The 26,365-nt window shown below is 61.9% G+C and overlaps 3 protein-coding genes across 4 annotated transcripts in view; all 3 read right to left on the reverse strand.

Annotated features, from left to right (window-relative positions):
• Positions 1-129, reverse strand: part of RFWD3 (ring finger and WD repeat domain 3) — a 25,257-nt gene extending 25,128 nt beyond the window's left edge. Inside the window, exon 1 of one of the 2 annotated variants that reach the window (XM_026088599.1) lies at positions 78-129. The gene's annotated coding sequence lies outside the window, so the exon portion shown is untranslated. The remainder of the gene's footprint in view (positions 1-77) is intronic. The other variant, XM_026088598.1, reaches the window with a different exon arrangement.
• A 1,050-nt stretch (positions 130-1,179) lies between these two features.
• MLKL (mixed lineage kinase domain like pseudokinase) lies at positions 1,180-9,502 on the reverse strand. The gene is made up of 11 exons (XM_026088593.1): positions 9,469-9,502; positions 8,382-8,946; positions 8,050-8,157; positions 7,357-7,531; positions 6,972-7,069; positions 6,411-6,546; positions 5,716-5,800; positions 4,600-4,751; positions 4,327-4,376; positions 3,675-3,815; positions 1,180-1,412 (listed from the first exon to the last, which is right to left on the reverse strand). Exons 2-11 carry the CDS (start codon positions 8,836-8,838, stop codon positions 1,360-1,362), a joined length of 1,455 nt encoding a protein of 484 aa, XP_025944378.1. The 5' UTR covers positions 8,839-8,946; positions 9,469-9,502; the 3' UTR covers positions 1,180-1,359.
• A 1,018-nt stretch (positions 9,503-10,520) lies between these two features.
• Positions 10,521-20,921, reverse strand: FA2H (fatty acid 2-hydroxylase). Its single transcript, XM_026088595.1, has 6 exons — positions 20,835-20,921; positions 17,805-17,947; positions 17,603-17,709; positions 14,451-14,623; positions 13,298-13,550; positions 10,521-11,962 (listed from the first exon to the last, which is right to left on the reverse strand). The coding sequence occupies exons 1-6, from the start codon at positions 20,868-20,870 to the stop codon at positions 11,883-11,885; spliced, it is 792 nt and encodes a 263-aa protein (XP_025944380.1). The 5' UTR covers positions 20,871-20,921; the 3' UTR covers positions 10,521-11,882.
• Positions 20,922-26,365: the final 5,444 nt, after the last annotated feature.

A 26,365-nucleotide genomic window follows, 5' to 3' on the forward strand; every position in this document is an offset into this window, starting at 1 on the left:
GCCCCCGCTCCCTCCGCAGGGGGCACGGCCCGGTCGGACCCCGCCGGGCCGAACCGGCCCCGCCGCCCCGCACTCACCTCCCGGCGGGCCCAACCGCCCCTCCCGCGCCGCTGCAGCGCCGCGCCGCTGGAGCACCACCCCCGCCGTCCTATTGGTCAGCCGCGACCCCAGCACCGGCAGCGGTGGCTTCTATTGGGCGAGCCGAYGCCAGGCCGGCCTTTTTATTGGCGAACCGCTTTGTCCGTCTGCTCGAGGGACGGGGGGCGAAGGGGCGGGGCGGGTGGAGAGGCGGGTTGTGCCCTGATTGGTCGGGTGTCTGGCCAGCCGAAGGAGGGGGGCAGCGGGGCGCCGTGTTGATTGGGCGGCGCGTGACGGGGGGCCGGGCAAGAGCCAGGAAGTGCGTTTTCATTGGAGGAGCCGCAGCTCAGACGAAATGAGCGGGAGCCCGAGCGGATTCAAACGGTGGCCGGGAGCGGGGGAAAGGGGACGGGCGCGTTGCCACAGCGATGGCGGGAGGGGGCAATGGGCGAGCGCGTTGCCATGGCGACGGCGGGGCCTGCTCTCCCCGGAGCCGCCGTGCTTGGGCCGGGGCGGCGGGGAGGGCCCGACCTGGTGAGCCCTGAGTGGCGACACCGGCTGTGGCGGCTTTCAGGGCCCCTCACAAGCATCTCTCGAATATTAAAGACAAGAAATGACCCCCCCGTGTCCGGGCATGCTCCTGGCGGTGGCCTTGCAAACGCCTGTCCCCCTTCCCGCCCTTGGAGCGGGGTCACCAGAGAGACCCTGCCGGCCTCACAACGCTCCCGCGGGACAGGACCGCTCGGGTGGTCGGCACAGGAGGCTGGATGGCTCGGAGCTGGGCTGCTGGGAGATTATCAGCAGTTACACACTCAGTAACCCGCCAGTCTRAGCCTGCTCCCATCCAGATCCCCACGCTCCGTGCGGGAGCTTCCAACAGGAAGCACAGCCCATGTTTGCTACAGTTTCCTCGGCGACGAGAGCACCGAGCTGGTCACAGCAGGTTGAAAGGAGCCTCTTGGAGGCCCCTTGTCCTCTCTGGAGCAACGTGGGGCAGACCCGCTGCATGCGAACCCGGAGCAAGCGAGCTGCAGAGCACTCGCCAGCCACCGCCGTGCTGAAATSAAGAGGCAAACTAGCAGGCACAACTACTTGCAGACTTGCAAGTCTTGACATATAAATACAAATAAAGGTGTACTGAACAATCAATCTTTGCAACCAGGGAAAGAGGGATAAGCTTCATGCTTCAGGCCTACAGGAGGAAGGCACATCATTTCTCTTGTCTTGCTTTTGAAGCTGCTTGGCTGGTTTCTTTTGGTCACTTGAGCCTGTCTTTTGCAGTTAGCTTCCTTGGTTTCTGCTTCTCTTGAGGTCAGCCAGCAAGTCCACAATTTCTGCAAAACACAAGGATGGTGTGAATCAAAACAGTGTTCACTGTGGGCATTTTCTCCCCTGATGAGATAGATTTTCCTCACTAACAACAACTAGCACATCAAAGCACTCTGCACCAGCCTGACTGGCACCAGTGCAACTGTGCAGTTCCTTGCAGGTGTGACTTCCCTGGACRGAGAGACACAGCTCAAGGAGAAGCAGACGTAGACACGGAGACATGCCTGGAAAGAGCTGTGGGAAGACTTCCTTCAGCTCAGCACCATGCAGGCACAGTTGAGCAAAGGGCTGGGTGCATGGTGTAGGACTAGGGTATTGAAGACAGTGCATCTTATGTGTAACTTTGCTGGAGCCAATAAAGCTGATGATTTTCAGTGTTTTCTAGCAGTAGCTCTCAGAGCGGGCGATTCCCCGAGGCAGGATTTACTAAGAAAACTGCTATCTAGAGACTGAGAAGCAGAGAGCACAGCAAGAGCTGGGGGGGTTTCTTACCCAAACTCTCCAAATCTCTTGTATAGATATTGACCCAGTAGGACGGGGTGGGAGTGATTAAAGGAAGCGTTCTCCCCCTGGAGAGATGATGGACTGAGGAAAAGGTACTATCTCAGTCACCTGTGCCTTCAAGCACAACAGAAAGGTTTCTKTATGTTTTTCTRCTGCTTCTTTTAAGTCTTGCAATTGAGATCAATTATTTATCTGATRCAAACATAGACCAGCTTCAAAGGCAGTGRAATCATCCCCAAGGCAGAACAATTCCTGAGATTGCAATTTATTGCTCAATGCCCAAGGCAGGAAATGTTCCTGTCCTGTGTTGTGACTGCTCCTCCAGCTTACAGGAGCTGCAGGATTTGAGCGGGTATTAACCCACCGCTCCTGCTCCCAGCCCAGTGCTTGTYTGACAGACTACGTACTCTTACATGATGCCTAATGAATAGCTTAGTGATTATTTTTATGGCATGGATAAATGTTAACTGGGTGAACCATCATACTATCTACAGGAGAAAGAGACTTTTATTACTAGGGGACTCCTTAGCTTGAAAAGGTAGGACAAGGAGTGATGGCCAAAAGATAAACCCAGTCAAATTCAAATAGAAAGTAGAAAGGGGCAAATTAACCACTGAAGCAACTAACTGAGAGACAGAATGGGTTTGCCATCCCTTGAAAGCTCTTGGACATGACAGGACGGCCCTTTAAAAGGATCCTGTCGAGGGAATACTTGGGTCTGACCTTCTGTGTTACTGGGAGCACAGAATCAGGGATCATARTGTTTTTTTTCCTGGATTTAAAATCTAGATTATGCTTAGTAATAATTTTTCCTTTGGCCCAAGTTGGAGGGCCCCAGTCTTCTGATGKTTGGGCCTCACTTGACAAGAGATCAAGGACTGGGTTTACCGCTAAATACCACTGCTGGTGTGAACAGCGAAATCTTTCAGCCTCGGGCACCTGCCTGCAGTTGGTCTCTATGCCGCAGGGCTGCTGTTGGCTYAGGAAATCTGTTAGACAGGGAGGAGTTGGAGTGCTCTGGCACTGAGCAAGCATGGGAAGGGCATCTTTGGAGACACCTATGCAAAATGTCTGCATGAAAACAGAGGCTGGAAAGCCCAGGATTTAGGCTAGCCCTAAAACCATATGTGCTTTCACTCAACAGGTCAATGAAGGCTGCAGCACCTGGGTAACAGGACAACTTTGAAAAACCCTTCCACACTGGGCGCCCTAGTGCTCTCAGGGGCCACAGCACTGAATTAGCTGCTGCCACTGGTCCTCTGTTCCCTCTCAGCTGGGTTCTGCCTGGGAAAAGGGCTGTGGATGGGGCTGTGGACGGGGCTGCAAAGAGAAGCGTGCTCTTGCTGAGTAGACAGAGGGTCAGGCAAGCAGCAGGCCAGGCAGGAGGGTTATCTGTGTCACACGCCAGTGGGRCAGGGGAGGAGGAATGCCCATTTAAATGCACTGCTGACCTTAGCAGCCTGAGGCCACAAGGACGCTGGACTCAGCCRTTTGCTGAAAAGAAGACAAATCTGGGCATTTGTCTTCTCGATAGGAGATACAAACACACACACGCGCGTGTGCGCGCGCACACACGTCAAGGGGGCAAAGCTCAGGTAACTGCTGCTCTTGAGCAGACACCCATCTGCGGCAGCAGGAGGCATGGGTCCCTTCAGCGTGGAGAGCGGATGTCCAGGACAGCCCAGCGATGTGGAAATGTGGCAGCATGGGATTGGAAGAAGGAGCAGACAGCTAGGGAGATGAGCCCATGCAGGAACACTTACGCTCAGCAGAAGGGCGTTGGGAAGGGTCAAAGGCCCGGCACTGGTCAATGATTTTCCTCAGGTCTTCGGGACAATCTTCCCCGACAGGYTCCCGGTAATGGTGTTCGCAGATTTTCTCCCTGATCTCTTGGGGCGTGCAGCCTAAACCGACACATGGGCAAACAGGGATGTCAGCACAGCATAGCAGAGCTCTGCTGCCGCAGGAGGGTGCTGGGCAGGGAAGCCAGTGCAAGGTCACTTCAAGAGCCTTCCTGCAGCCTATGGCACAGAGGAGCCAGCAGAGAAACTGCCCAAACTGTGTCTGCAATGCCCCCCTCTTCTCTGCCCTAACACCACTGGGCTCCAGTGAAGCAAGGAGATGTGCTTATGCTTCAGCGCACAGGAACATCAAATAGAGACAGAATTACTTGCATGCTTGTGGTTTAAGCATGTGCTGAAAYGCTTTACTGTGCTGGAGTTGGAGTCCCAGGAAAAGCCATGTTTAAGGGCTGTTGTGCTGCAGGTTGGGCAGACCCAGGCATCCTGGGCACCACCATCAGGACCCACACACCTCCACATACTCCGGGACAGAGCGGGGAGTATCTGACCCCAGCCAGCGTCCTAGCTGGGCCYCACCACTTTAACACAGGGGAACCAGATGCTTCTGTCTCACCTTCAAATGGGATTTTGGAGGTGGCGATCTCCCACAGCACGATCCCGAAGCTGAAACAAGAGAAGCAAGAGTTTGTCAGCAATGACCCCACTACCTTGTCCTGCCTCCTCCCTTCTCTCGGAGGGGACTGCTGGGCCATGCCGACCTCAGACAGCTGCATGATAGATACATGTCTGATTTTGGCCTCCTTGCACAGCTTGCCAGCTGCCCTGCCAGACACCCAGCTGCTTACGGCCACCTCTCCCGGGAGAGGGCTGACTGGGACAGACCTACCTGTATATTTCACAGGGACTCTTATAGGGGTAGTAGATGTCTTTCAGGTTCTCAGGGGCGACATAAGCCAACATAGAGACTCTGTTCCAGCTCTTCTTCTTGACTGTCCTCTTGATGGATGACTCTGTTTCACACAGTTCAAATCCTGACAGCTGATTGAGAGGATGAGAAAGGGAGAAGTGCGATAAGCTCCAGGCTCGATGCTGGTTCTTAGCTTGAGCTTTCTGGCCTGACTTCCTTTGGCTTATGTTATGTGGTGGGTCTTCCCTTTCCCCTTGCCGAGAAGAGCAGGCTTCCCGTGCGGGGCATGCCGCAGAGCTGGCTGCTCTCCGGAGCCACTGGCAGCAGACTGTAGGGATGGTTTCCTGGAGCACGGCTCCAGGAGCTGCACTGCTTTTGYGGCACACAGCCATGGCCAGAGAGTACTGTGTGGTTTCGGTGTCTGCGTGCAGCTGCTTCCCGTGAGCCTGGATATGGACTCGATTCCAGGGACACGGCCCTCTTGCAGCTTTGCAATGACAGCTGACACGGAGATGTCTGCACTCAGGCCAGCCCTTAGAGGCACGTATATTCATGGTCAGCAGCTAAACGTAACCTCCCCATCTTTCTACTCTGCACCTAGGGCAAGTGGCCTGAGCCAGACACCTGGTAAAAATACAAGTTAGTTTTAATCATCATTAACTGGCCTGATTTTCAAAAGAGCTGCAGGACCCCTGGCAGTGTCTATAATACAGCACCCAGTGCAGAAACCTCTGGCATGGCTGGGGACTGACCTGAACTGGAGAAAATGGAGCRAGGTGCCTTGGGCAGCAAGGACTGGCCTGCAGCCGTGCGTGCTGTGGGGCACACAGCTCCTTCTGCGAGCTAAACCTGAGCTGGAGATAGGGCATTCACCTCCCCTAGCTTCATCTCACCTCCGCAGATGGTTCAGAAACACTCCCTGTGCTCTGCGAGTGGTAAGATAGAACCAAATGATGAACTGAGGTGTAAGTGACTGAGGTGACAGGGGAGATGAAGCTCCCCCAGTTGTTATTCTGGATTATGACAATTCTCTTTGAGTTAGTGGGAGGAGACACCCATAAAAACATGCAAAGCTTCTCAGAGTGTGGTCCTTACCTTCGTGCAGTAATCTCCAGCCACCAAGAACTTGCTACTGTTAATGCATCCATGCAGTCTGGACTTCTTTTCTGTCTGGTGCAACCTGCAGCAGGTCAGAGCCAAGAGCAATAAGCACTGGTAACAGTCCTATCTCCATCTCCRGGCTCCCCCTCCTGCACAGGAGAGCCTCGGGGAAGAATCAAGATGCACCCCAAGAAGCCAGCRGCACTGCGTCCACCTTGGTGCAAYGGCCCTGCCAAGCTGACCTTTCCAGCAGCCCCTGCAAGAGCTGCCGCATGCAAAATAACAAGCCGTGGAGGTTTGCGGAGGACAAGCAGGGCGCCATGGGGCTCCACGGTCAGAGGGCGACAGTCAGGCTGCTTTTGTGCCCATTTGGGGAACTGCCAATGCTGTTTTGTAGGAACTCCTCAAAGCTGCCTGATGGTACTGAGCAGGAGAGAGGCGAGGAGGTTTCGTCCTTCTAGGGCTTTTCAGGCTTCAAGGCTGAATGGGCCAGCAACCCTAGGGACATGGGCACTGCCATATCCCAACCCACTTCCTAACCCTCCAGCAGCTGCCCTTCCAAATGTCCTAGGCCTGACGGGCGGGAGAAATGGAGTCTACCTGCCCACCCTGCTGGCTTACAGGTGGCAGGGATCCAAGCAGGGCTTGTGGACTGAAGYGGGCTTACTCGCCCGCAGGCAGGAGCTCACCGGTAAAGGCCTCTCGCAGCTCCCAGGGCCATCCGAAGGCGTATCTCCCAGGAGAGCTGCTGTTGCTTGGTGAGCACCTCGCGCAGCGTCCCGTGCTCGCAGTACTCCATGACGATGGAGAAGCAAGGGCTCCGATCTGTCCCAAAGAGACACCCGTTATGTATGAAATGAACAGCCATGTCCCGGACACTTAGTGCAAAAGAGTGAGCATTGCCCTTGGTGAAAGGCACCRTGGAAACTATTGGCGGGATGGGTATGAAACCATCGGTCCCCTGGGCTCTGGTTCTGCTGCCATCATGCTCTGCTTCCCGGGCTAAGATAGGCCCTTATGGGTTTTTTTATATTTTTGCGCTTTACAGCAGTGCAGGGCAATGGCACAGACCTGCCCCATCTCTGCAAGGGTGCAGGAGACACTGCACTCCTGGGGGAGAAGGGGAACAAGTCCCTGAGCACCCCTGTGCCACCTCTCAGGAGGGACCACGCCGCCACAAGCTGTCTGCCACCAGCCAGCATCAGGGTCAGACGGGGCAGGAAAGGGCAAAATTAGGGCTACATCCTTACCTCGCTCCTCRATGCAGATGCCATACATGCGCAGGATGTTTGGAGACTCAAACTTCTTCAGGGTTTGAATCTCCTTCACAAAAATGTCCCTCACCTTCCTGCAGAAAGTTGCAGCACAGTGAGGGCCTCGGAGCAAGACGCGATGTTGCGCCTGCCCGGCGCCCTGGCTAACACCCTGACGCTTGCGGGGAACCGCGTCCTGCCCGAACGCCCGCATCCCAGCGAGACRAGGCATCCCTGCAAGGAGATACCTCCTCCGCGGCACATGCACCTCTCTCCCCTCTGGACCACAGCTCTATCCCAGGAAAAGCAGCACCAAAGCTGCATCAGCAGCGACAGGGCAGCCACCCCCCCCCCCATCCCATCCCTGCCTCGGCCGACTCACGCAGGGTCGGTGGTCAGCGGCCTCTTGAACGTTTTGATGGCGACGGGGTACTTGAGATACTCTCCCTCGTAGAGGTCGTAGCTGTCGGTGTCCTGCAGGTGCCGGCGGAAGGTGAGGTGCTCCCGCTGAATCTCCGTGATGTCCTCTCTTTTATCCACGTTGACTTTCTTCAAGCCTGCTCCCCGCAAGGGAACAAGGGACAGGTTGGGCAGTGCTCAGCAGGATGGACAGGTGACAGCTCAGGCCGGGCAGAGAGGACGTTTTCTTACACAGGCATTTAATCTTTTTGACGGGGGAAAGTGTTCAGTGGTGCCAGTGTGGCCAGCCCAGACCTCTTCCCTAAGAAGAAAGTCCTGAGACACAGCACACAGGGATGGATCTCTGCCTAGTTTATGGCCCCAGCACCATCTTTTCTGATGCACTTAAGGACAGAGAAACCAGTTGCACTTTTCCCCTCTCTGCACACCCAGTGGGCAGACGAAATAACCTGCTGGCTCAGCGTTTGCCAGCCGGCAGGAAGCATTTTGCTCTGAGAAGGCTTTTTCTGCTCCCTTTTTGCAATGGCAGCAATTGAGCAAGCCGGGAGCACCGCTGTACCCAGCGTGGCAGGAACGGCCGAGCCGCCGGCCGGCTCCGAGCATGGCGGCAACGCAGGAAGTAGGAGGACACACGAGAGGCACGCTGCCGACTTACACTCCATCATGTGCATGACTTTATTCAGCTCGTTCTGCATCCAGTCTACCCTACTCTCCACACCTTGCCTGTCGAGATAGATCTCCGTGTCCACAGGGGTTTTGGTACCTGCGGAAAGAAAGGCAGAGAAACAGATGTCAGATCAACGTGCAGGATGGGCGCTGTTCGTTTTTCCGGCAGTTTGAAGTGCAGCTCTGCTCAGACAACCGGCCCTTCGGCTCTCCTTGGCCATTACCACGAGGCCGAGGCTGAGCAGCAGCTGGGGAGGGATGCCAAGCTCTAGCCAGCCTCCGTTCTCTTGGGAAGAAGACATTTGGCAAAGGCCCACTTACTCGCAATCACCTCGTCCAAGAAAGCCCTGTCATTCCTCAGGTCCTCGGCGTCCTGCCAGCGGCAAGTCTTCGCCTGGAAGGCCGCCAGGAAAGCCTGCTTCTGCTCTGCCTGCAGCAGGAGCGAGAGCCCTTGGGCGATATCCTCCAGGCTCTCGTTCACCCAGACAAACTCTTCGCCGCTGCTGTGGGCGCGCAGGAACTTCTGGATCCAGCTCGCCTGGCTGTACTTCGTCACCAGCTTCTGGGCCTCCCCCAGCGCCTGCAGCAGCTTCTTCAGCAGTTCCTCTTCGTGGTGGGAGATGTGCGTTGCCGGCTGAGCCCTGAGGACCCTCACGGGCTCCAGCAAGATGTGGATGCGCTCCACCAGGCGCTGGCACTGGTGCTTGCAGCACTTCACTTGCTCGAACTGGGCGTAGATGCTCTGGGCTAAGCAGAAGACCTTTTCCACGATGTCCATGTCTGCGTGCGAAGGGGCTGCTGGCCAGCAGCCTCTGGCAGGGGTGAAACTCAGCTCCGTGCAGAGATCAACGGATACCGAGCCGCAGGCTTTTCCGCACCGTGGTCCCTGAGGAACAGCCTTAATGTGGCGTGCAACCCTCCGTCCCCTATCGCCCCTTACATCTCCTACGGCTGCTTCGCTGCCTTTGCGACGCCTCAGCGCGGCACCCTGTCCCGCAGAGCGCTTGCCTGTGTTACATGATCTCATTTAGTATTAACAGCGCCCAGGTGGCTCACACAGGGACACGCGCGGTCAGCGGGAGCGGGAGGAGCGCTGCCCCGAGGCAGCGTTCCTCGGCGCTGCCTGCAGAGCCCGCCGCGAGCGTAGAGATGGTCTTCAGCGACGTTTCTCCCTTAGCGCCCACCTTACTAGCGCTTTCACGTGTTCGCAGCCCCAGCACACCCAGTCCTTCGTCTTTCCTCCCTGTGGCGTTGCGCTGGATTCGCGCGCGGTATCGCCTGCCTCGGATTTTAAATCAAATTCTCTCCATGCGCTCCCGCGGACGCTTTCCCTTCCCCTCCGGCTCCCTCYGACGCTTCCCCCGAGGATGAGGCTCGCTCCCTGCCAAGACGAAGCACCCGAGCTTACCCGGCCCCGCTCCGCTCGCCTCTGTCTCCGCGGCCGCCGCAGGCTGGGGAGGAAGGGGCAGGCGAATGTGAGTTTATAGGGTGCTTTCCCAAGCCCCGCTTCCTGCGGGCGGCGGAAGGGGCATTGTGCAAGCCCGCGCGGCTTCTCACACTGCCGTCGGCCGCGGGCCGCCTCCCGGAGCCGCCTGGCTTTTCCAGGAAGGCCGCTGCCGGAGGAAGAGGGCGCCCGTGGGAGCCCCAAATGGCCCACGTTGGTTTTTAACGTAGCGGGAGAAGGGCTCATGCATGGGAAGCGTGGCAAGGACCTGGGGGGAGAAGGGCCTGGGGGCTGCTGTGCTGCCCTTGCCAGCTTGGTGGGGGACGGCGCTTGCTGGAGGTATCTCAGGCCCCAGGGGACCTCCTGCCACCGCCCCGCCAGCCGCGCTGAAGCCGTCCCGGGGCACTGCCAGGGGCTGGCGCCAGCTCTGTGCCCTGCCGGACTTTCCGCAATGGGCAACAAGCGACCGCAACCGGCCCCGCGCGAGGGACGTTGGGCAAGGAAAGGCCCTGGGGCCGCTCCGCGTCAAATTGAGTGACGAAACGGGGTGCCGAGCAGCACCCCCGGGCCGCTGCGTGCACGGGAAACTCTGTCTGACCTCTGCCCGGAGCACAGGAAACTTTGCAGTTCAGCGTCTCGGTTCATCATAAAGACAGCCCGATGTTGGGAAGCACGGCGCAGCACGTGACGTCATTTCCCAACTTCAGAGAAGTCGGGAAAGCGAGCCGCAGCCCTGGCCCGCTTCCAGGTAACGCGAGCTCGGGTCACGCTCGCTCGCTGCAGTTCCCCCGCGCAAGGGGAGCTGCTCACCTGGAAAAAACCACCTCCGGCTCCGCAGCCGAGCGTGACGCAGGGATCGACGCCTCCCCCCCAGCACAAGCGCCGAACCCTCCGAAAAGCCCAGCTCGCACCTGGATGCGGCGCTGGCTGGTGGCACCTGCATGCTACGTTCACTGACACTTGCAGCCATGCCCATTTTAAAAGGTTTTATTCTTCAAAATATACAGTTTATTTACAATTGCAATGTCTACAGTTTTACATACAACTTTATTCCAAACCTTTAAATATCTCCAGTAAACATTAGAAAAAACAATCACAGGATCAGCAGAAAAGGCATCTCTTAGCAATTCTGTTCATTGGAGTTTGAGTTTCAAGTAGTCAATGTCTACAAAAAACATTAACATAAATCTGGCATAGAGATACAGTGCGCTGGTTAGAAAAAGGCAAAATATGGACCTGCGATATCCCCACCCCGACAGTGGCAGGTCCCGGAAAACCCTGTGCCGGGAGCAAGGAAACAAGTCACCGAGCGCTGTGCATCTCAGGGACGGTACCCGGGACTGGGCGCCGAGGAAGAGCCAGGAGCTGCCGCCGCAGGTCGGGGCCGCGCTAAGCACGGCGGCAGCTTGCCTGCTCTCCGGGAGGCTCCTTCGACGGCGAGCGGCGGGGCTTAAACCCCCAAAAAGTGCAGCAGCCCGAAGCGTCCATCCGGCAGGGAGCCGAGGGGCAGGGGTGTCCCGAGGGTGGGACACCCGGCGCCTGGTTCGGGGCGGCCCCGGCTGCCTTTGCTCACCCCAGCGCCGGGCAAGAGGCTTCGCTGCACCACGGGGAGGAAACCCAGCCAAGAGCACGGGTCCCAGCCCCGAGAGCCTGCGGAGAGGCGCAAGGCGGAGGAGGAAAGGCTGGCGAGCAAGAAGCGTTTGGCACTTCATCTCTCGGGCAGCTGCCGGGCCGCGGAGCTGCCCGCGCATCAGTGGCACGAGAGCGGAGGGCAGGGAGGAAAGCCGAGGGCTGGGGGCACGCCGGCGCGGGGAGACGGCCTGAGGGCCAGAGCCGCCCGTAGTCGAGGAGGCCCCGGGGATTCACGCGGAGCGGGAGAACTGCGGCGAGCGCCCGGCGCCGGAGCGAAGCCGCGCGGGGGAAGCCTGCGCCCTGGCTTGCCGAGCCCGGTCCTGCCAGCTCCTCCTCCCCGTCGTCAGCGCGGAAGCGGCCGGAAGGGCGAGAGACGGCGAGAGACCTCAGCAGCACCGTGTTGCCCCGTTGGCTCTGCCCCAGCGAGAGCAGCTCCTGGGTTTCGGTGGCACCGGCGCGGGCGGGCTGGAGGCCAGGCTGGGGCACCGGCGTGTTGTGGGGCTGCCCGGGCAGGACTGTCTCCATTCAGCCCCAGGGAAAGGAGGAAGGAAGGAAGGAAGGAAGGAAGGAGAGGCAGGGCCAGCCGCGCTCAGGCGGGTCGGCTGCGGGGCACCTCACCGCCGGCCGGCCGGGACCCGCAGGCGCCGCTCGGCTGCCGGGGAAGCGCGTGAGCCCCATCCCGGCAGGGCGGGCAAGCAGCAGGCAGCGGCGAGCGAGCCGTCGAGCCGGGCGCCGTGCTGGGGCCGTCAGTCCTCTTTCTCAAAGGTCTCCTCGGGAATGAGCGTCCGGAAGGGGTAATCCCAGAAGCGGGTGCTGATGCCGAAGCCTGCAGGGCAGCGGAGAGAGCGCTCAGGGGGACGGAGGCGCGGAGGGGGCCCCAATGCCCTCCCCCGCGATGCTTGGGGACCAGAGGGACGACCAACGCCGGGATGGGATGGGAGGTTCCCAGCTCGGCGCAAGGGCGATGACGACGAGGCTGCYGGCTGCCCTGGGGCCGGGCGAGGAAGGCTGGCGTTTCGGGGAGGGAGGAAGGCGTGARCCCGGCCCTGCCCTGGGGCGACGAGCGCGGGCGAGGAGGAAGAGCGGAGYGAACAAAGGCTGCTCCCAGGAGGCGGCTGGGAAACGCCACCAKCCCCACGCACGATAGCTTATCTGAACGGGGCGCTTTCTCCTAGGAAACCGGGCAAAGGGCAGGTTGAGCAAGCGCCAGGCCCGGGCCAGGTCGAGGGAAGCCCGGGGCCTCACCCTGCGCCCGCCAACGCCTCTCCACGGCCGCCCCAGCGCCTCCCGGGAGGAGGCGAGGCTGCCCCGGGCACCGGCGCCCAACACCTCCCCCAGCCCCGGGGCTCTCCCTCCACCACGGCTTCCCCAGGCGCCGGGGAAGCTTCTGCCCAGAAGCCTCTTCGCTACGGTTCCCCCTCCCACAGCTCCCGGGCCGGTGAAGACCCACGCAGCTATGTCATGCCGTACGCTGCTGACCGAGCGGTGCAGCGCTTGGGTTCGGATGCTCCACCTGCGCACACAGGACTCCAAAACCAAGCTTGGTTTCAAGCCTTTGATGCACGGTTCTTGGGGAAGACTAAGGAACACTTCATTCCCCCCTGTCCCAACAAACACCACCTCTTTGCACCCCGCAGACCATCACAGACATGCCTTAGCTAAGGAGATGCACGCTCCCCGAGTCCCAAATTTAACTCAAGCACTGCACTGCAAGTGCTAAGACGCCCGCTGGCACCAGGCAGCGAAGGCTCAGCCTTGGGGGGCCYGTGCCGGGGGGCCCCGAGCGATGCAGCCTGCCTGCCATCCCTTCRGGGAACCGCAGGCAGGGAGGAGAAAGGGGAACCCACACCTCAACCTCAGCCCTGCAGCAGAAACCGGAAGAGCAGCACGACAAACACGGTACGAGCCTCTACGAGGGACACCAGATGGCTATTTCGAAGCACACGCGCACCACACCTCCCCTCGCAAGCCCGCGCCATTCCGCAGCTCAGCCAGGCGTCTCCGCGCAGCGTTTCCCAGCCCGGAGACCCGACGGGGTGCTGAGCTTCAAACATCTCAGTGCRTCAGCTAAATCTGCAGCACCGAAAGCGAGTGTGGTCTCCAAAGCCTCTGAGCTCTGCCCCCGACGGGACCAGCACGGGCTGGGGAAACCCACCATTACCTGATTTTTGGTGTTCAAAGTGGTGCTTTACATGGTAAGCCTTCAGGCCGTACAGGTAAGTGCCCTTCTTGGGCGAGCCGTAGTGGAGGTAATAATGCATCATGTCGTAGACCACGTAGCCGCAGAGCCCCCCGACGAACAAGGAGAGCCCCAGCACCTCGGGCAGCAGGAGGCGGAGGACCCCGTAGAAGAAGCCGACCACCAGCGACGCCGGCACGGGAGGGAAGACCAGGCGGGAGCTGTCAAAGGGAGACTGGAAGAAGAGAAAGACAGTGAGAAAGCGAGCTCCCAGCCTGGGCGAGCTAACCGGCCCGCAACCAGCAGGCTGTCCCCCTCCCCGGCCCCCCCCATCCTGCCCAGGAGCTTGCAAAGCACCACTGGGGAGTCGGGCACAGCCCGCTGCGGACCCCGGCCAGGACTGGGGCTGCCCAGGGCAAACCCTGTCCCCAAACAGCTCTTTCTTGGCCGCTACACATTCAAGCTGGAGCTGGTTGTAGTTGCAGCAGTGGCCTCTCAAAACTCTTTTGCTGGAAGTCCCAAGGAGATAAAAAAACTGGGGGAAAATACAGCAGTCCAGCACCAGCGAGTATTTAACACAAACCGGACCCCAATTTCAGGCTCAGGTGGGAGCCATGGTGCTGCAGGCGACAACTCCTCCGGTTGCACTAAAGCAGCGCCAACTTATGACAGCCGAGGAAGCAGGCTTGCACATGCACGCTTAAAACGCTCATTTTTGGGAAAGCCAACAGCAAAGCAGCACCCAGAAGCCTCCCCATCCAGATTTATCTGGTGGCGAGACCAGCCCTGTGCCGGCGGCCGATCAGCCCCCGCCTGTGCAGGAGGAAGGTGGCCGGGGCTCTCGCCTCGCAGCTCGGCCCCGCTCTAACGGGGACGTTTCCTCCAGCGAAGCTAGAGGGAGCCCATTGCTTTTACGTCCTTCCATCGCGCGGCGCCAGCGGAGCTGGCGGGTTTAACGCGGGCTCGCGGGGAGCCCGTCGCTCCGAGCCCACCTCCCGAGCATTACGTAAGGGCCCCCGCTCGGGGCAAAGCTGCCACGAGTCACGTTGAACACGCACAAGCGGGCTCCGCCTGGGCAAAGTCCGCCGTTCCCACGCCCGGGGCTCCCCGCGGCGGCGGAGGCGTAGCTACTCACCTTGTGATGCTGGCCATGCAACAAGAAATGCAGGGTGATGAGATAGTAGTTACTAGCAGGTGGCTTCATGTGGAAGACAAAGCGATGGATGAGGTACTCTACCAGGGACCACAGGAACATCCCCAGGAGGAAGATGAAGGGGAAGTAGTATTTGTGCACAGGGATGGAGTACTCTACACAACGAGACATGCAGCAGTCAGCAGCCAGCAAGACAGACGGCCCTGGAGACCCGGCTGCTCCGCACCTCGCTGCTTCCCTCACCCCTCCTGCGCAGCGCCTGGATTCACCGTCTTCCCAGCAGGAAGCACTTGGCATCTCCCCAAGCAGGGATCCCCCCGAGCTGCCTGACGAGGGGCCTTTCCAGCCTCACCTACAGCTTTCTCATCCCTCCTTTCTGCTTTCTCATCCCTCCTTGCCCCCTCTCCCTGAAACACAGCCAGCCACATCCTCTTCCCGAGGTTATCGCCATTCTCCGGTGCTTTTGGCCATCTCCATTCTCACTTTGGGGTACGAATGCAGCTTTTCTCCACCAGGACACCACCTACATCCATCTCCCCTCTCATTTACTTCCTTCAACCCGAGAGCTGCAAAGGCAACCCAGAACGGCCCACACGCATCGCAGCGCCTCCCAGGTAACGCTTTCCAGCCCTGGGGTTTTCGGCGAGCAGCCAATTGGCAGCTCCTGCTGGCTCTGCCAGCCTCTTTCCACCTCCCAGGCATGCTCCTGCCACGCTGGAGAACATCAGATCGCTCCCCACACGGATGGAGGTGGCTGCTCTGCCCAGCCAGCAGCAATGGGAGGGCTGTTTTCCAATCACGCCTTTGCTTGGATCCCATTAATTTATTATTTGCAAAAACTTCTAGTGGCAACAAGGAGCCCCCAGGCTCTCCCAACATCGCAGATACCAAACGGGCTAGAAGCAGRCGGCCCAGATACACACGCAAACAAGTGGCTCTCGCCCCAGAGCCTCGCTTCGCTAAGAGGGCCAGAACTGCAGCTTTGGGGGAAAAAGCACCAAATACGGGGTTTGTCATTGCTCCGGAGGGGCCCCGACTGTCCCTGGGGAGAGCCTGGTGCTCACAAAGCTGCTTTGCCCACAGAAACCAAGCAGGAGGTACCTGATCTACWCCGACATTTCAGAACCAACACCCGCTGCAGTAAAACAGCGTTTCCAGCTTGTCTTTTTGCAGAGAAAGGTTTTGTTGGGAGTCTTCCCCTGCAGAGCRCTTTTCAGCCACCTCCTCCTTGCAGTGCCAGCTGCCAGCCCTGCCTCTTTGCTAGCAATTCCTGATCCTCCAAACCCGTACATTTTGGCAAAACCTCTCAGCAGGAAGGTCCCAACTGCTGATTTCTCCCCCAGCCGAGCAGGGAGGGTGCAGCTGCATCGTGCACGCCACCGTGCAGGTCTGAGGCCCTTCTTTCCTCATCGCGTTTCTACTCCAATCCCTCCTGCYCTGAAGCTGAGCAGAAGCCTTCTTTCCAAGGGTTGGGGCACCCTGGCCACCCTCACCCCTGCTCCCCACRGGATGCGTGCTCCCCTCCCGACCAGCTCCTTCTGACCCATGCTAACAAAACCAAGCACCTGGCCCTTTGCTGCCTTTTCCATGCCTTTCTTGGAGACCGGCTGAGAAACCAAGGCCACYCTGCCTCTATACGCTCATCTTCTTGGAGCGGGCAGGCTTATTTGAGCCCTCTGATGCCTCGGCGTTCACCCGGAGAAGGCTCGCAGCTCCCAGCCCTCTGCCGCAGACCCTTCCCACCACTTTTATCCATGCTAACACGGCCTGCGGGTTGGKATGATCTCAGGAGCGAGGAAAAACCCAGCTGCAGTCGGCACCCCTTGACTGCGCTGACCCCGCTCGCCCAGCCCGGGGTGACGGACCGCTCACGGTCAGGCACGTGGCAGGTCCTGCCTCCGGACCCTGACTGCGCTCAGTTTGGGCTGAGAAATTTATACTCTGGAGATCAGGGACTCCAACGTGCCTCGCCATGGCGGAYGCTGGGCTAACGCAGCAAAGGCGTCTCCTGCCTGGGAGCAGGCTTGCAAGCGGTTAGACACCCTGTGTTTTTATTCTACTCCAAAAGGCAAAAGACAAAATAGCAAAACCTGCTGAGAAAGGACCCCGGGCCCCTTTCCAGCGGCTCCGATTTTCGGCTATCCCCGAGCACCCCTCCGCCCACCCAGAGCGGGGCGGGCTGGCAGCCGGCTCCGCGGTCCCCTGCTAGGCACAGGCGCYGCTGGCACCGCGTGGCACCTCGCAAAAAGGAGCCGCGCGGACGGGGCCGCAAACAGGGCGCTAAAAACAAAGAACACAGGCTGCCCCCRGGCGCCGCGCCGCCGCCGCGCTCGTTGTTCCCGGCCGAGCGGACAGTGGGAGATTCAAGGGCAGGCGCTCGGGGCGAACAAGCCCCGCTCTGTGCCGGGCCGGCGGCCCCGCCAGCGGCGCTCAGAGGCGGGTTTGTTCCCCCGCCGCGGCGCGCCGGCCTCCCTTCGCCAGCGCCGCGCTCAGCTGCCGCCCGCCGTGGGCGGTSGCGGGGGGTGGCACACGGCAGGAGGGCAAGCCGGTCCCTGCGGGCCCCCAGGGCTGCTTGGGGATGGCGGAAAGCAATACGAGCGTGCTCTCCCTGCGCTTTCGGTCGCAATTTCAGCAATTTCTTCCCTGCTTCTGCATCTCCTGCACGTGAGCCTCAGTGCCAGCTGCTGCTCCCTATATCCTTCCTCTCCTCGTCCGCAGGGCCGGCCCCGTCCCTGCTGGCAGCGCTCCCAGCGGGAGCCCGGAGGCGGCAGGCAGCCCTGGGCAGGGCGCAAGCGGCACACACTCAGGCAAGGGGACGCGACGGAGGCAGGCGGCCTCGGCCTCTAAGCCAGCGGGGGCAACGCCGTGCGGGAGGCTGCATGCTGGCGCCGGCCGGGTACGGCCACGGGGGTTAGCTCGCTGCTTCTGCATGCGACCGTTCACAAACATGCGGCGAAGGAGGCAGCGCCGGGCAAAYGTGAGATGCAAACGCGGCAGCTCCCCCGACCCCGCTTTCCCACCCCTTGGTCACCGGCCAGATCCCCAGGCAACGTCCCCTGCCTCCAACGCTTGCCCGCAGCTGCCCGGGCGCCGGGGCTTGGGCCGGGCTCTCGGCGCTGCTGCACGCTCAGTACCTGTCGTGAAGGAGGAGAAGAGCCTGGTGTTGCCCTGAGCCAGGGACGTGTAGCTGACCCAGCTGAGATAGAGCACCACGGGAGTCCACACCAGGAAGACCACGTACCTAGAGGGGAGCAGGCAGGCGTCAGCGGGATCGACGCTCAGCTTCYGGCGCCGGTCCCACCGCGCGGGGGGCCGCCCGCGGCCGCGGCCACTCACCACGCCGTCTTCGAGAGGGCCTCCACGAAGTCCGAGTGGAAGAGGCGGATGGGCCGATCCACGGGCTGGTGCACCCACTCGTCGTACTTCTCGCCCAGGTAGCCCACCTGCCACAGCAGGGGCTTGCGCCAGTCCACCAGGTCCTGGGAGGGCACAGAACGGCGCAGGGTTTTACCGGGGCCGCTAGCGAGCCGCTCGGCTGCGCGCGCCCGCCCGCCGCCACCCTCTGCTTCGCCCCGTCCCGCTGGCTCAAGGTGAGCGCCGCCGTACCACGGCCTGCCTGTGCCACGCCGCCGGGGCTCAGCGGTGGCTCCGACAACCACGGCGCTCTTCCCCTTGAGTTATCGGGATCAAATAGCGAGCAGAGATACTCCCCGTTCGGTCGCCAGGCCGGCAAGCGGCCAGGAGGACTAAGGACGCGTCCCCGTGATGGCTCCCCCGCCAAGGACCTTTCTCCTTGCAGAGGGCTCGGCAGCACGCAGTGACTACAATCAGCCCAGCACCCAGGCCTGGGGTGATGGCTTCGCATTGCACGGGGGAAAAGGATACAGGACGGGAAGGAAAACTCAGATCACTCTTTGCCGCACGTGGTCGCATTTCCCTAACGAGCCCGTCTTCAAAAGCGTGAAGGAATCCAGGCATCCGGGGCTGCGTGCACGTATGCGTGTGCACATGCGCACAGCCAGCTCCGGGCCAAAAACAGAGAGGCCCAACCAGCAACGCTGCCTAGCGAAGCCTTTGCAACCGCTCAGCGGCTCCCGAGGTGCATCCTCCACGAAACGGGCTCGATAAGGCTGTTTCTCCGTCCTGCCCGCGCCCCGGGACAGAAACCGCGCGAGCGCAGCCAAGCCCTGCATCCGCCAGCTTTCCATCAGCGACCGGAGCGGCGAGAGGGCCGCGGCAGGAACCCGGCAGCCGCAGCTGTGCCGTGAGCAGTCCGGCGGCGGCGGGGTGCCCCACGCTGCTGGCTCCCGCCGCGCGGGCCCGGCGAGACAGGACAACCTCCGGCCGAGCCCGCGGTGCCCTTGCCTTGCTTCGGCGGCGTTCCCACGCCYGGCCGCAGGGTTGCTGCCGCCTGACTCACCGGCCGCTTGCTCAACCCGGCCGTCAAGGAGAGCGCCGCCTCCGCCGGCCATTCCTCCGGGAACCAGCTTTCCCGGTGCAAAGCGGCTGTCGAGGCTTTAAAGGGCTTCTCCCATCCCTGCGCTGCGGTGGCAGCATGCGGATCCGGCTGTCAGTGTCCGCCGCAAGCCCGGCGCTTTGCCATCCCGATGGCAAGCGGGATGTAACCCCCCTCCGCCGAGCGCTGCTTATCCCAGCACTAAAACGCGGCCGGAAAGCAGAGGAGCACGCACCACAACGGCCACACGACAGCTTTGCTGCCCATTGGGAAGGCAGCATTTCAGCCAAAAACGCCACGAGCGGGCGCGGGGAGAAAGCCAGACTCTGCCACCGGTGCCCGTACCCGCGGCAGGCGTCCGGCGACGGATGGACACCATCTCCCAGGGCCAGAACAGCTACAACCACAGTGGGGACTGCTTCACACACGTCCCAGAAACGAGCCAGCCTCCTTCCTGGTGAGCCCAGCTCCGGATAGCRCCGGTCAGCGGGATGGCAGACCCACCGGTCTCCCGAGAGCTGGCTTGACACCCGTGTCCTGCCAAAGCCACGGCTGCCGTCCTCGGGGGAGAGCCGCCGTCGCGTCTCGGAGGTGGGACGGGTGGAGAAGCCCCRCGGAGACACCCCGTCGCGCCACTTGATTGAGTGGCCGGTAGCTCAGCTTGTGCTTCATTGACAGCTTCAATCCCAATCCGGAGCTTGCAGAGATTTGCAGATCCACCAGGTTTCCCCAGCTCCAGCGAGCCAGGAAGAGGCAAAGTTCAGACCCACCGGCAGGACCTGGGGGTGCCCCAGGTGGCACCAGCTTCGACCCCCAGCTCCTTCCAGTCCCCAAGGCTGGGCTCAACCTTCCTGCGCTCGGCACTGCCGGGCACGCGGCTTCTTCGCTGCTACCTGCCGCTTTGGGACATGTGAGTCCACGCTGGGCATCACCAAGGTGCCACCTCAGACCTGGCGCCGGACAGGAGCTGGGCTGTCAGCTTTCTGAGTTATTTTGCCCCCTTCCCTCCACTCGGTTTGGAAAGACGACATGGCAATTCCCAGAGCAGAAGGGCTGGGAGAGGCTGGCTCCTGCCGGGGCCGGCCACGGGCCACCCGTGGTGGCGCATGGGCTTCCCTCCYCGCAGCCCCAACCGTCACGTTGCGCCCAACCCGCTGCCAAGCTGGGCCATGGCCAGCTGCCCGCGTCAGCACGAGCCCGCTCGTGCCGCGACCCATYGGAGCCGGGGGATCCCGCGAGGGTCCTCGCGGGCGCTCAGCGGAGAGGAAAACCAGCGTGCGTCACCTCGAAGGGCGAAGCTGCTGTCCGTGAAAGCCACCTCCTCCCACTCGGGCCGGCTCCGGGAGCCTCCCAGCGTAGCCACACCTGGGCGATAGAGCAGGCGCAACCCCATCCGCTCCGGGAGGAAGGGTGGCCGGCACTGACTCAGCTCCGACGCACCACCRAGCGCCCCGCAGGCGTTTCCGGCCTCGCCGAGAGTCCGGATCGCCTGCATGGAGCCGGCCCCGTGTCGCCCGTGCTGCCCCGCGAGCTCGGTGGGCTCCAGAGCCTGGCACGTGGCCGGGCAGGAGAGCTGCGGCCCCTCCTCACCTTCCCGTCCCCTTCGGCACCCTCCAAAATGCCACCTGCCATCCTAGGACCCAAAACCATCCCCTCCTCGAGTGCTGGCCGAGCCGTGGCGCCTTGCTCGTACCCCATCCGTTTGCCTTCCTGCAGGAGGCAGGTGCCAAACYGGAGTCCGGCCTCCCCCAACACTGCACGTCCGGGATGGGCAGGATTTCAGCTCCTGGAGCCATTGCGGACAGATACTGTCATTTCTTGGGCTCCCTYGAGAGCCCTCCAGCGAACGCCGCGCTGTGCCAGCACCCTGGGGCACTGGTGGGCGCACGCGACCCGTCCCCCGCCGTCACCTTGTCCAGATCCACCGTTTTACACCGCGGATCCATCCTGCTCGTCGTCCGAGCCGCAACATCTGCCGGCTTCTCTTCCTCGAGGAGGTTCTGAAAAGACAAGAGGGGACAAGGCCGTCGGTCTCCTGCGGCTTTGGTCTGCCGTCTCCCCGAAAGACAGGGGGGGACTCGCTCCCGTCAAGGCTTTTTGGCCATTTTTGCAAACACACGAATGTTTTTGAGGGTTAATTTAAGCTGTGCGTTCATTTGGGGTTTAAACTCTGAAAAAGCCAARCAGCCAAGTTCACAGTTAACCCCTCCACAAAAGATTCCCTTGACACCCGAGCGTAAAAAGCRAGGTATCTTCTCTCCAACCCCCCCCCAGGGGCGCACGGCGGACACGAGCGCTGCCGGGCAGGGCGGGAGAGGGCGGAAACGTCCGAGGTCCCGCTGAAAAACGCCGTGGGAACAATCGCCCCGTTGTTTCGCCCGCGGTCCGAAGCATCCTCCCACRCCACGCGGCGCTGCGGCGGGGAACCGAGGCCCACGCGGGCAAAGCCCTCGGCTTCCCAGCAAAAAGAGCTGCCYGAAAAGTCCCCCCGCCTCCAAAAAAGCTAAGGAGGAAACGAGGGCAGGCGCCAGTGCCCTGCGCCGTGCTCCGGCCCAGCCAGATCCGAGCCCTGGCGCCRTGCTGGGCTCCGGCCTCAAACCCGGGGCAGCAAAACCTCAGTTACAAACATGTTTTTGGAACCCAGCGCGCTCGAGCYGTCCGCCCGGGAGCAGAGGCCCGGCAAGCTCCCTTCCTTCCACCCGCTAAATAAAGAAGGGAAAAACCTGACCGATTTCACTCGATTCCTGCAGGGCAGCAAACTACGCTACACTTTGAACCCTTGAGCAAAGCCTGTTGCAAGCGCCATGGGCACCCAGGTCTTCCGGAAAACGGGCGGCATTTTTGGAAACCGAGCCTGCTTTCGGGGGCGCCGCCACGGTGTTGTGCCCTGCTCTGCACGGGGCGGCCGGCGGCGATTCCCCCCCCTCCCCGGGGCTGGCCGGCACGGGGCTGGTGGCAGCCCGCCGCTCGCGCTGGCTGCCGGTACCAGGCACCGGGAGCACGGAGGCTGCAGAGGCTCGCGGGACGGGAGGTCACCCGCCGTGTTTGCACAGCTCAACGGCCCTATCGATTTCCAGCCGGGGGAGAGGGAGGGGAAGCTTTTAGCCTAGCGGGAGGCTGCGTTTTGGGGCGAGCAAGCCGGCCAGGCCCCGCGGCGATGCCGATGGCAGAGCACGCTGCCTGGCGCCATCCTGCAAGCCGCGGAGCCGCGCGCTGCCCGCCGGGCTCCCTGCTTGCGGGCGGCACCCTCCTCCCGGCTGCGGCCGGAGCGCTACGGCGCCCGGCCAAGCCCGCTCGAGGGGCCGGTCTGCAGAGGGGGCTGCCGCCGCGCTGCCGGCACCGTGGGGCGGCCGGGAGGGCTCCGAGCAGTGCGGCTGCGGCCCCGGCGCTGCCACTTCCTCTGACAGCTGGTGCAACGCGGCGGATCACCTTCCCGCAGGCTGCGAGCCCGGCGAGGACCGGCCTGAACCAGCCTGGCGCGTGCCGCTTCGGGAAGAGCGGCGGGCGCCACCGAGCTGGTATTTATAACAAAGCAGCAGAAGCTTCGCTCCTCCCGCACCGCRGGCCCGCACAGCGCTGCGGCGCCCCGGCCCCGTGTGCACGCGCGGTGACGGGAAAGCGCAGCGGGGCGGCGTGCCGGGCGAAAAGGCACAGCGCCCTTTGCAGCCGGCAGCGGCTCTTAAGGGCACCTTTGGTCAAGGTCGGCGGGCTGCAGAGCGTCTCTAATCGCGAGCGGGGCGAGGAGGGGACGCTCGCGCGCGGCACGGCCCGGCGGCGCGATCGCCYGGCGAGTTATCGCAGGCGGCGAGGGGGCAGATCCGCGCTGGGGCTCAGCAGTGCCAAACCCCGGACGCGCGCTGCTGCAGCCCGGATGAAGCGCAGGCACCGTGGAAGAGCTTGGTGCAAAAGGACCTCTTGGTTCAAGCGCATGGATTCAATATGGAAAAAAAAAAAAAAAACAGGAGAAACGTGCCGGTCCGTTTGCCTCCAAGCACCAGGCGAGGCCGCTGCCAAGACCCGGCCGCGCTTGGGAGCCAGCGGTGGATTCTGCCAGGCTGCAACGTGCCGACGCCAGCCGCGGGGCAGCGGTGCCCCCTCGCCAGGCGCCCCGGCTCCGAGCCGGAGCATGCCGAACATGCCTTTCCTCCAGCTTTGCCGCTCCAAGTTACCCATTAACCTGACAGCAGGGTCCGGCCCGGCCTGGCCGAGCAGCCTGGCTGTGCAATGCCCACTCGCTTTCCCAGGCGTGCCGGTCGCGGAGAGCCATGATTTTTCCAGGCGGCCTGGATGGGGCATCGTCCGGCAGGCACGGCTCTTTGCAGGCAGCTTCCTTCCTGGATGGTCCCCGGGCACGAGCAGGGATGGCAAGATCCTCCACAGCCCTCTGGAGGCACTTTGCCTCCGAACGGAGGAGCCGGGGATGCAGGAGGAGGAGCAGCGTCACCTCGAAGGGGCGGACGGGACTCAGCCACTTCCTCGCCACGCTGACGCACGGCTCCGGGACTGTTTGCCGATACCAGACACTCCTTGCGGGACAGGCTCCCAACCCACCTTCCCGGCTAGGCAGAACCGAAGCCTCATCCCAGGAGGTGCAGAGCCGGTATGCGAGCGCGCCACCCGGCCCCGAGGCTGCCGCTCGCCTCGGGGCGGACGGGCGCCCGTAGCAAAGCAGCTATTTCCAGCCGGGCTGCCCTCGAGCACCCAGCAATTTTCACGCGAGCGCTTTGCAACGCGAGTTTGCAGCGTGACCCGACGCTGCGGCTTGCCCACAACTCCCCGTACGCATTTCCAAAGGTCTCCGCCGGTATTTCACGCTTCCCACGCTCCTTCCTTCAGCCGGGTGTCATTAAATGCAAAGATGGGAGAGAAACATCCCTTGAAAGGCAGCCAGAGTTGCAGGTTATCCCTGCAGAGCTGCGCTGCGGCTGCCCTCCTCCCTGCAGGTGTTTTGGAAGAAAAATCTGGTTTAAAACACCGGCGGCTTCTCCACGCCCAAGAGGAAGCGCTGAGATAGGAGGGCTCGTGCTCGCCGCCTCGACGCTTGCGCCGCCGGCCCCTGTGCGAGCTCGCTGCGGCGGCCCAACCGCCGGCAGGAAGGATGCTGAAGAAAGCCGGGCTGACGCAAGAGCCCAGCATCCCTCCTCTCCTGCCCTTTCCGAAACGTCCCCGTGACCGCAACCCCTCTGCCTGCACCGTCCCCAAACGTTGCTTCTCGGCCGTTTCCAAGCCGCGCACCTACCCTGGGTCGCCTGTGCAAAACAGCCCCCAAAATACAGCCCCAGGAGAAGAGGAGCCGCTGACACCGCAACGCCTGCCGGCACCGTGCCACGCACACCCCTGCAGCCGGAGCGGGGCCAGAGACGCGGGTGCTGCACAAGCACGGGGCGCCCCCGCCGTGCCCCCGCTCTGCCCACCGCCTTCCTCGGCGCCTCCTGCGACGGAGGCGGGAGAACCGGCATCCGGGCGGCTGTTCGAGAAGGCTCGCGCGGGAGACAACGCGGCTGGTGTGGGCTTGGCGGAGCCCAGCTGTAAACCCCAGTGCCTTGCGCGGCCTCCTTGCAAGCGGGCAAACACRCCTCTGCCCGAACGCGTTTCGAGGAGCTTTCGGTGGCGCGGGGGCCGCCTTCGCCCCCGGACGTGGTGGCCAGAGGAGGAGGAAGAGGAGCTGCCAAGCGGCCGCCCGCGGGTGATGCTCGGCCCCCCGAGAGCGGGTCCCGCCGGTGGAGACGTGCACGATGCCCGAGGGAGCGGGGGCAGCCCAGGGAGGCGAGGGCAGAAAGCTCACCGGAGCCGGCGACCCCCCAGCGTGGTCGGGCACCGCCACCGGCTGCGCGCCAGGCCAGCTCGCGGAGCGGCGCTTCCCCTGCCTCGAAGCCTCCGGCRGCTTCACTGAGGTCCTAAATTAAGCGTTTCTCTTTGCCGAAGGTGCTGCCGGGAGCGGTCCTGCCTGCCCCTGGAGCGGGCAGAGCTGTGCAGACATGGTCAGGCCATCATCAAACCTCAACCGTGTCAAGATGAGGTTTCGGCCGGCGCCCAGCCCGGTTCTTCCCATCCACACCGCCAGGCCGGAGCCGCGAGAGCCGCCTGCAGCGCCCGGGCCCCCCCGGTGCCCGTCGGTGGGGCAGGTAGCCCCGGGCCTTCGAGCCGCCCCCGCTGATTAAGAAGGACTGGAGAGACTGGGTCTTGGCATGAAATCCTGGGCGCAGCAGAACTATTGAAAGGAGGTTGAAGGTAGCTTAACCAATAAAAAAACCTTAAATAAATAAATAAATATATATATATATATATATGCACAGTGATTATTACAACACTCCTCCAAATATTGTGCGAGTGCCTACCCAGAAGTGAGATCATGCTGCGAACGGGAGCAAAGGCAAGTCGAACCTGCACATTCAAATTATGGGCGAGAGAAAGGAGAGGACAGGAACCAGTGAGAGGGACGGGAGACTTCCAGTGACTCATGGATACGTCACGCGGCCCCGAGGAGGCCGTGATGAAAGTCTACCATTGCTTAAATCGAAGGGATAATTACACGCTCCATCTCCCCTCTAGCGAGGCTGTTAAAATCCACGGTCTAGTTTGGATAATCATCACCTTTTGCTTTGATCTCTTTAAATGCCGTTTACATAGATAAAAAAAAAGAAAACACAACTGGGTTAATTTCTGTTTAGCACCACTGGGCTCAGTGATTCACGCGGGAGTCGCCAGCGCTGCCCGGATCGGCTGCCCGCCGCCACACGGGCACCCCAGCGCCGGCGCCCAGCCGGGGCTCAGCGCCACCCCGGCGATGCGGCCGCGCCGCTCTCCAGTTAAGCTGGGCTCGTATTTAATAAAGCTGGGTTTCCCTGGGCTCCCGAGCCTCCCGGTTTCACACCTGCTTTAATTGCAACCTGTTTTGCGGCCTGCCGACCCTCGGCCGGATTTCGGAGGGCCTCCGACGCCAGCGGCGCAGGGAGGTCGGCGCCGGGGAGACCCGCGGCGGTTCGGGACCCTCRCTCGGGGGTCCTCTGCCAAAACCCTCCTAGCAGGGTCTCTCGGAGAGGGGCCGCCGCGAGTCCTGCCGCACAGCGAGCAGCTTGGTCCCCGGTTGCAGCCCGAGGACAGTTTTGTCTAGTGCCAGGTAGCATCCGATGTCCCCTCCTCTCCAGCTTTATCGCGCGGCGTGTTTGCCTCTGCGCAGCGGCATTCCCCTCGCAGCAGCGCGGTGCAGGAACTCGTTTGGCCAGTACCTCGGCTCACCCGAACCCGTCGGGCTTGTTACGCCAGCGAGGAGGCACCGGCGGCGGCCGAGCGTCCCCACCGCGGTGTCACCCGCGCCGCGATCCGGGGCGAGAGCGAGCGGGGCGCCAAACGCAGCCCCGTCTGTAAAGCTGCCGGCGAAACAGGGCTCACGCGGCGCCCTCGGAGCTGGGCCGCGAGGGGAAAAAAAAAAAAAAAAAAA

This window comes from Apteryx rowi, unplaced genomic scaffold, assembly GCF_003343035.1.
Source record: "Apteryx rowi isolate R43461 unplaced genomic scaffold, aptRow1 scaffold_776, whole genome shotgun sequence".
Classification (NCBI taxonomy): domain Eukaryota; kingdom Metazoa; phylum Chordata; class Aves; order Apterygiformes; family Apterygidae; genus Apteryx; species Apteryx rowi.

Excerpts from the sequence above, each read along its gene's own strand:
- FA2H (XM_026088595.1), bottom strand. The coding sequence starts at position 20,870 with ATGGATCCGCGGTGTAAAACGGTGGATCTGGACAAG. Across the intron at positions 17,948-20,834 it reads AAACGGTGGATCTGGACAAG|GACCTGGTGGACTGGCGCAA; the intron begins GTGACGGCGGGG and ends GTGCCCTCCCAG. Across the intron at positions 11,963-13,297 it reads CTTTGAACACCAAAAATCAG|GCTTCGGCATCAGCACCCGC; the intron begins GTAATGGTGGGT and ends GCTGCCCTGCAG.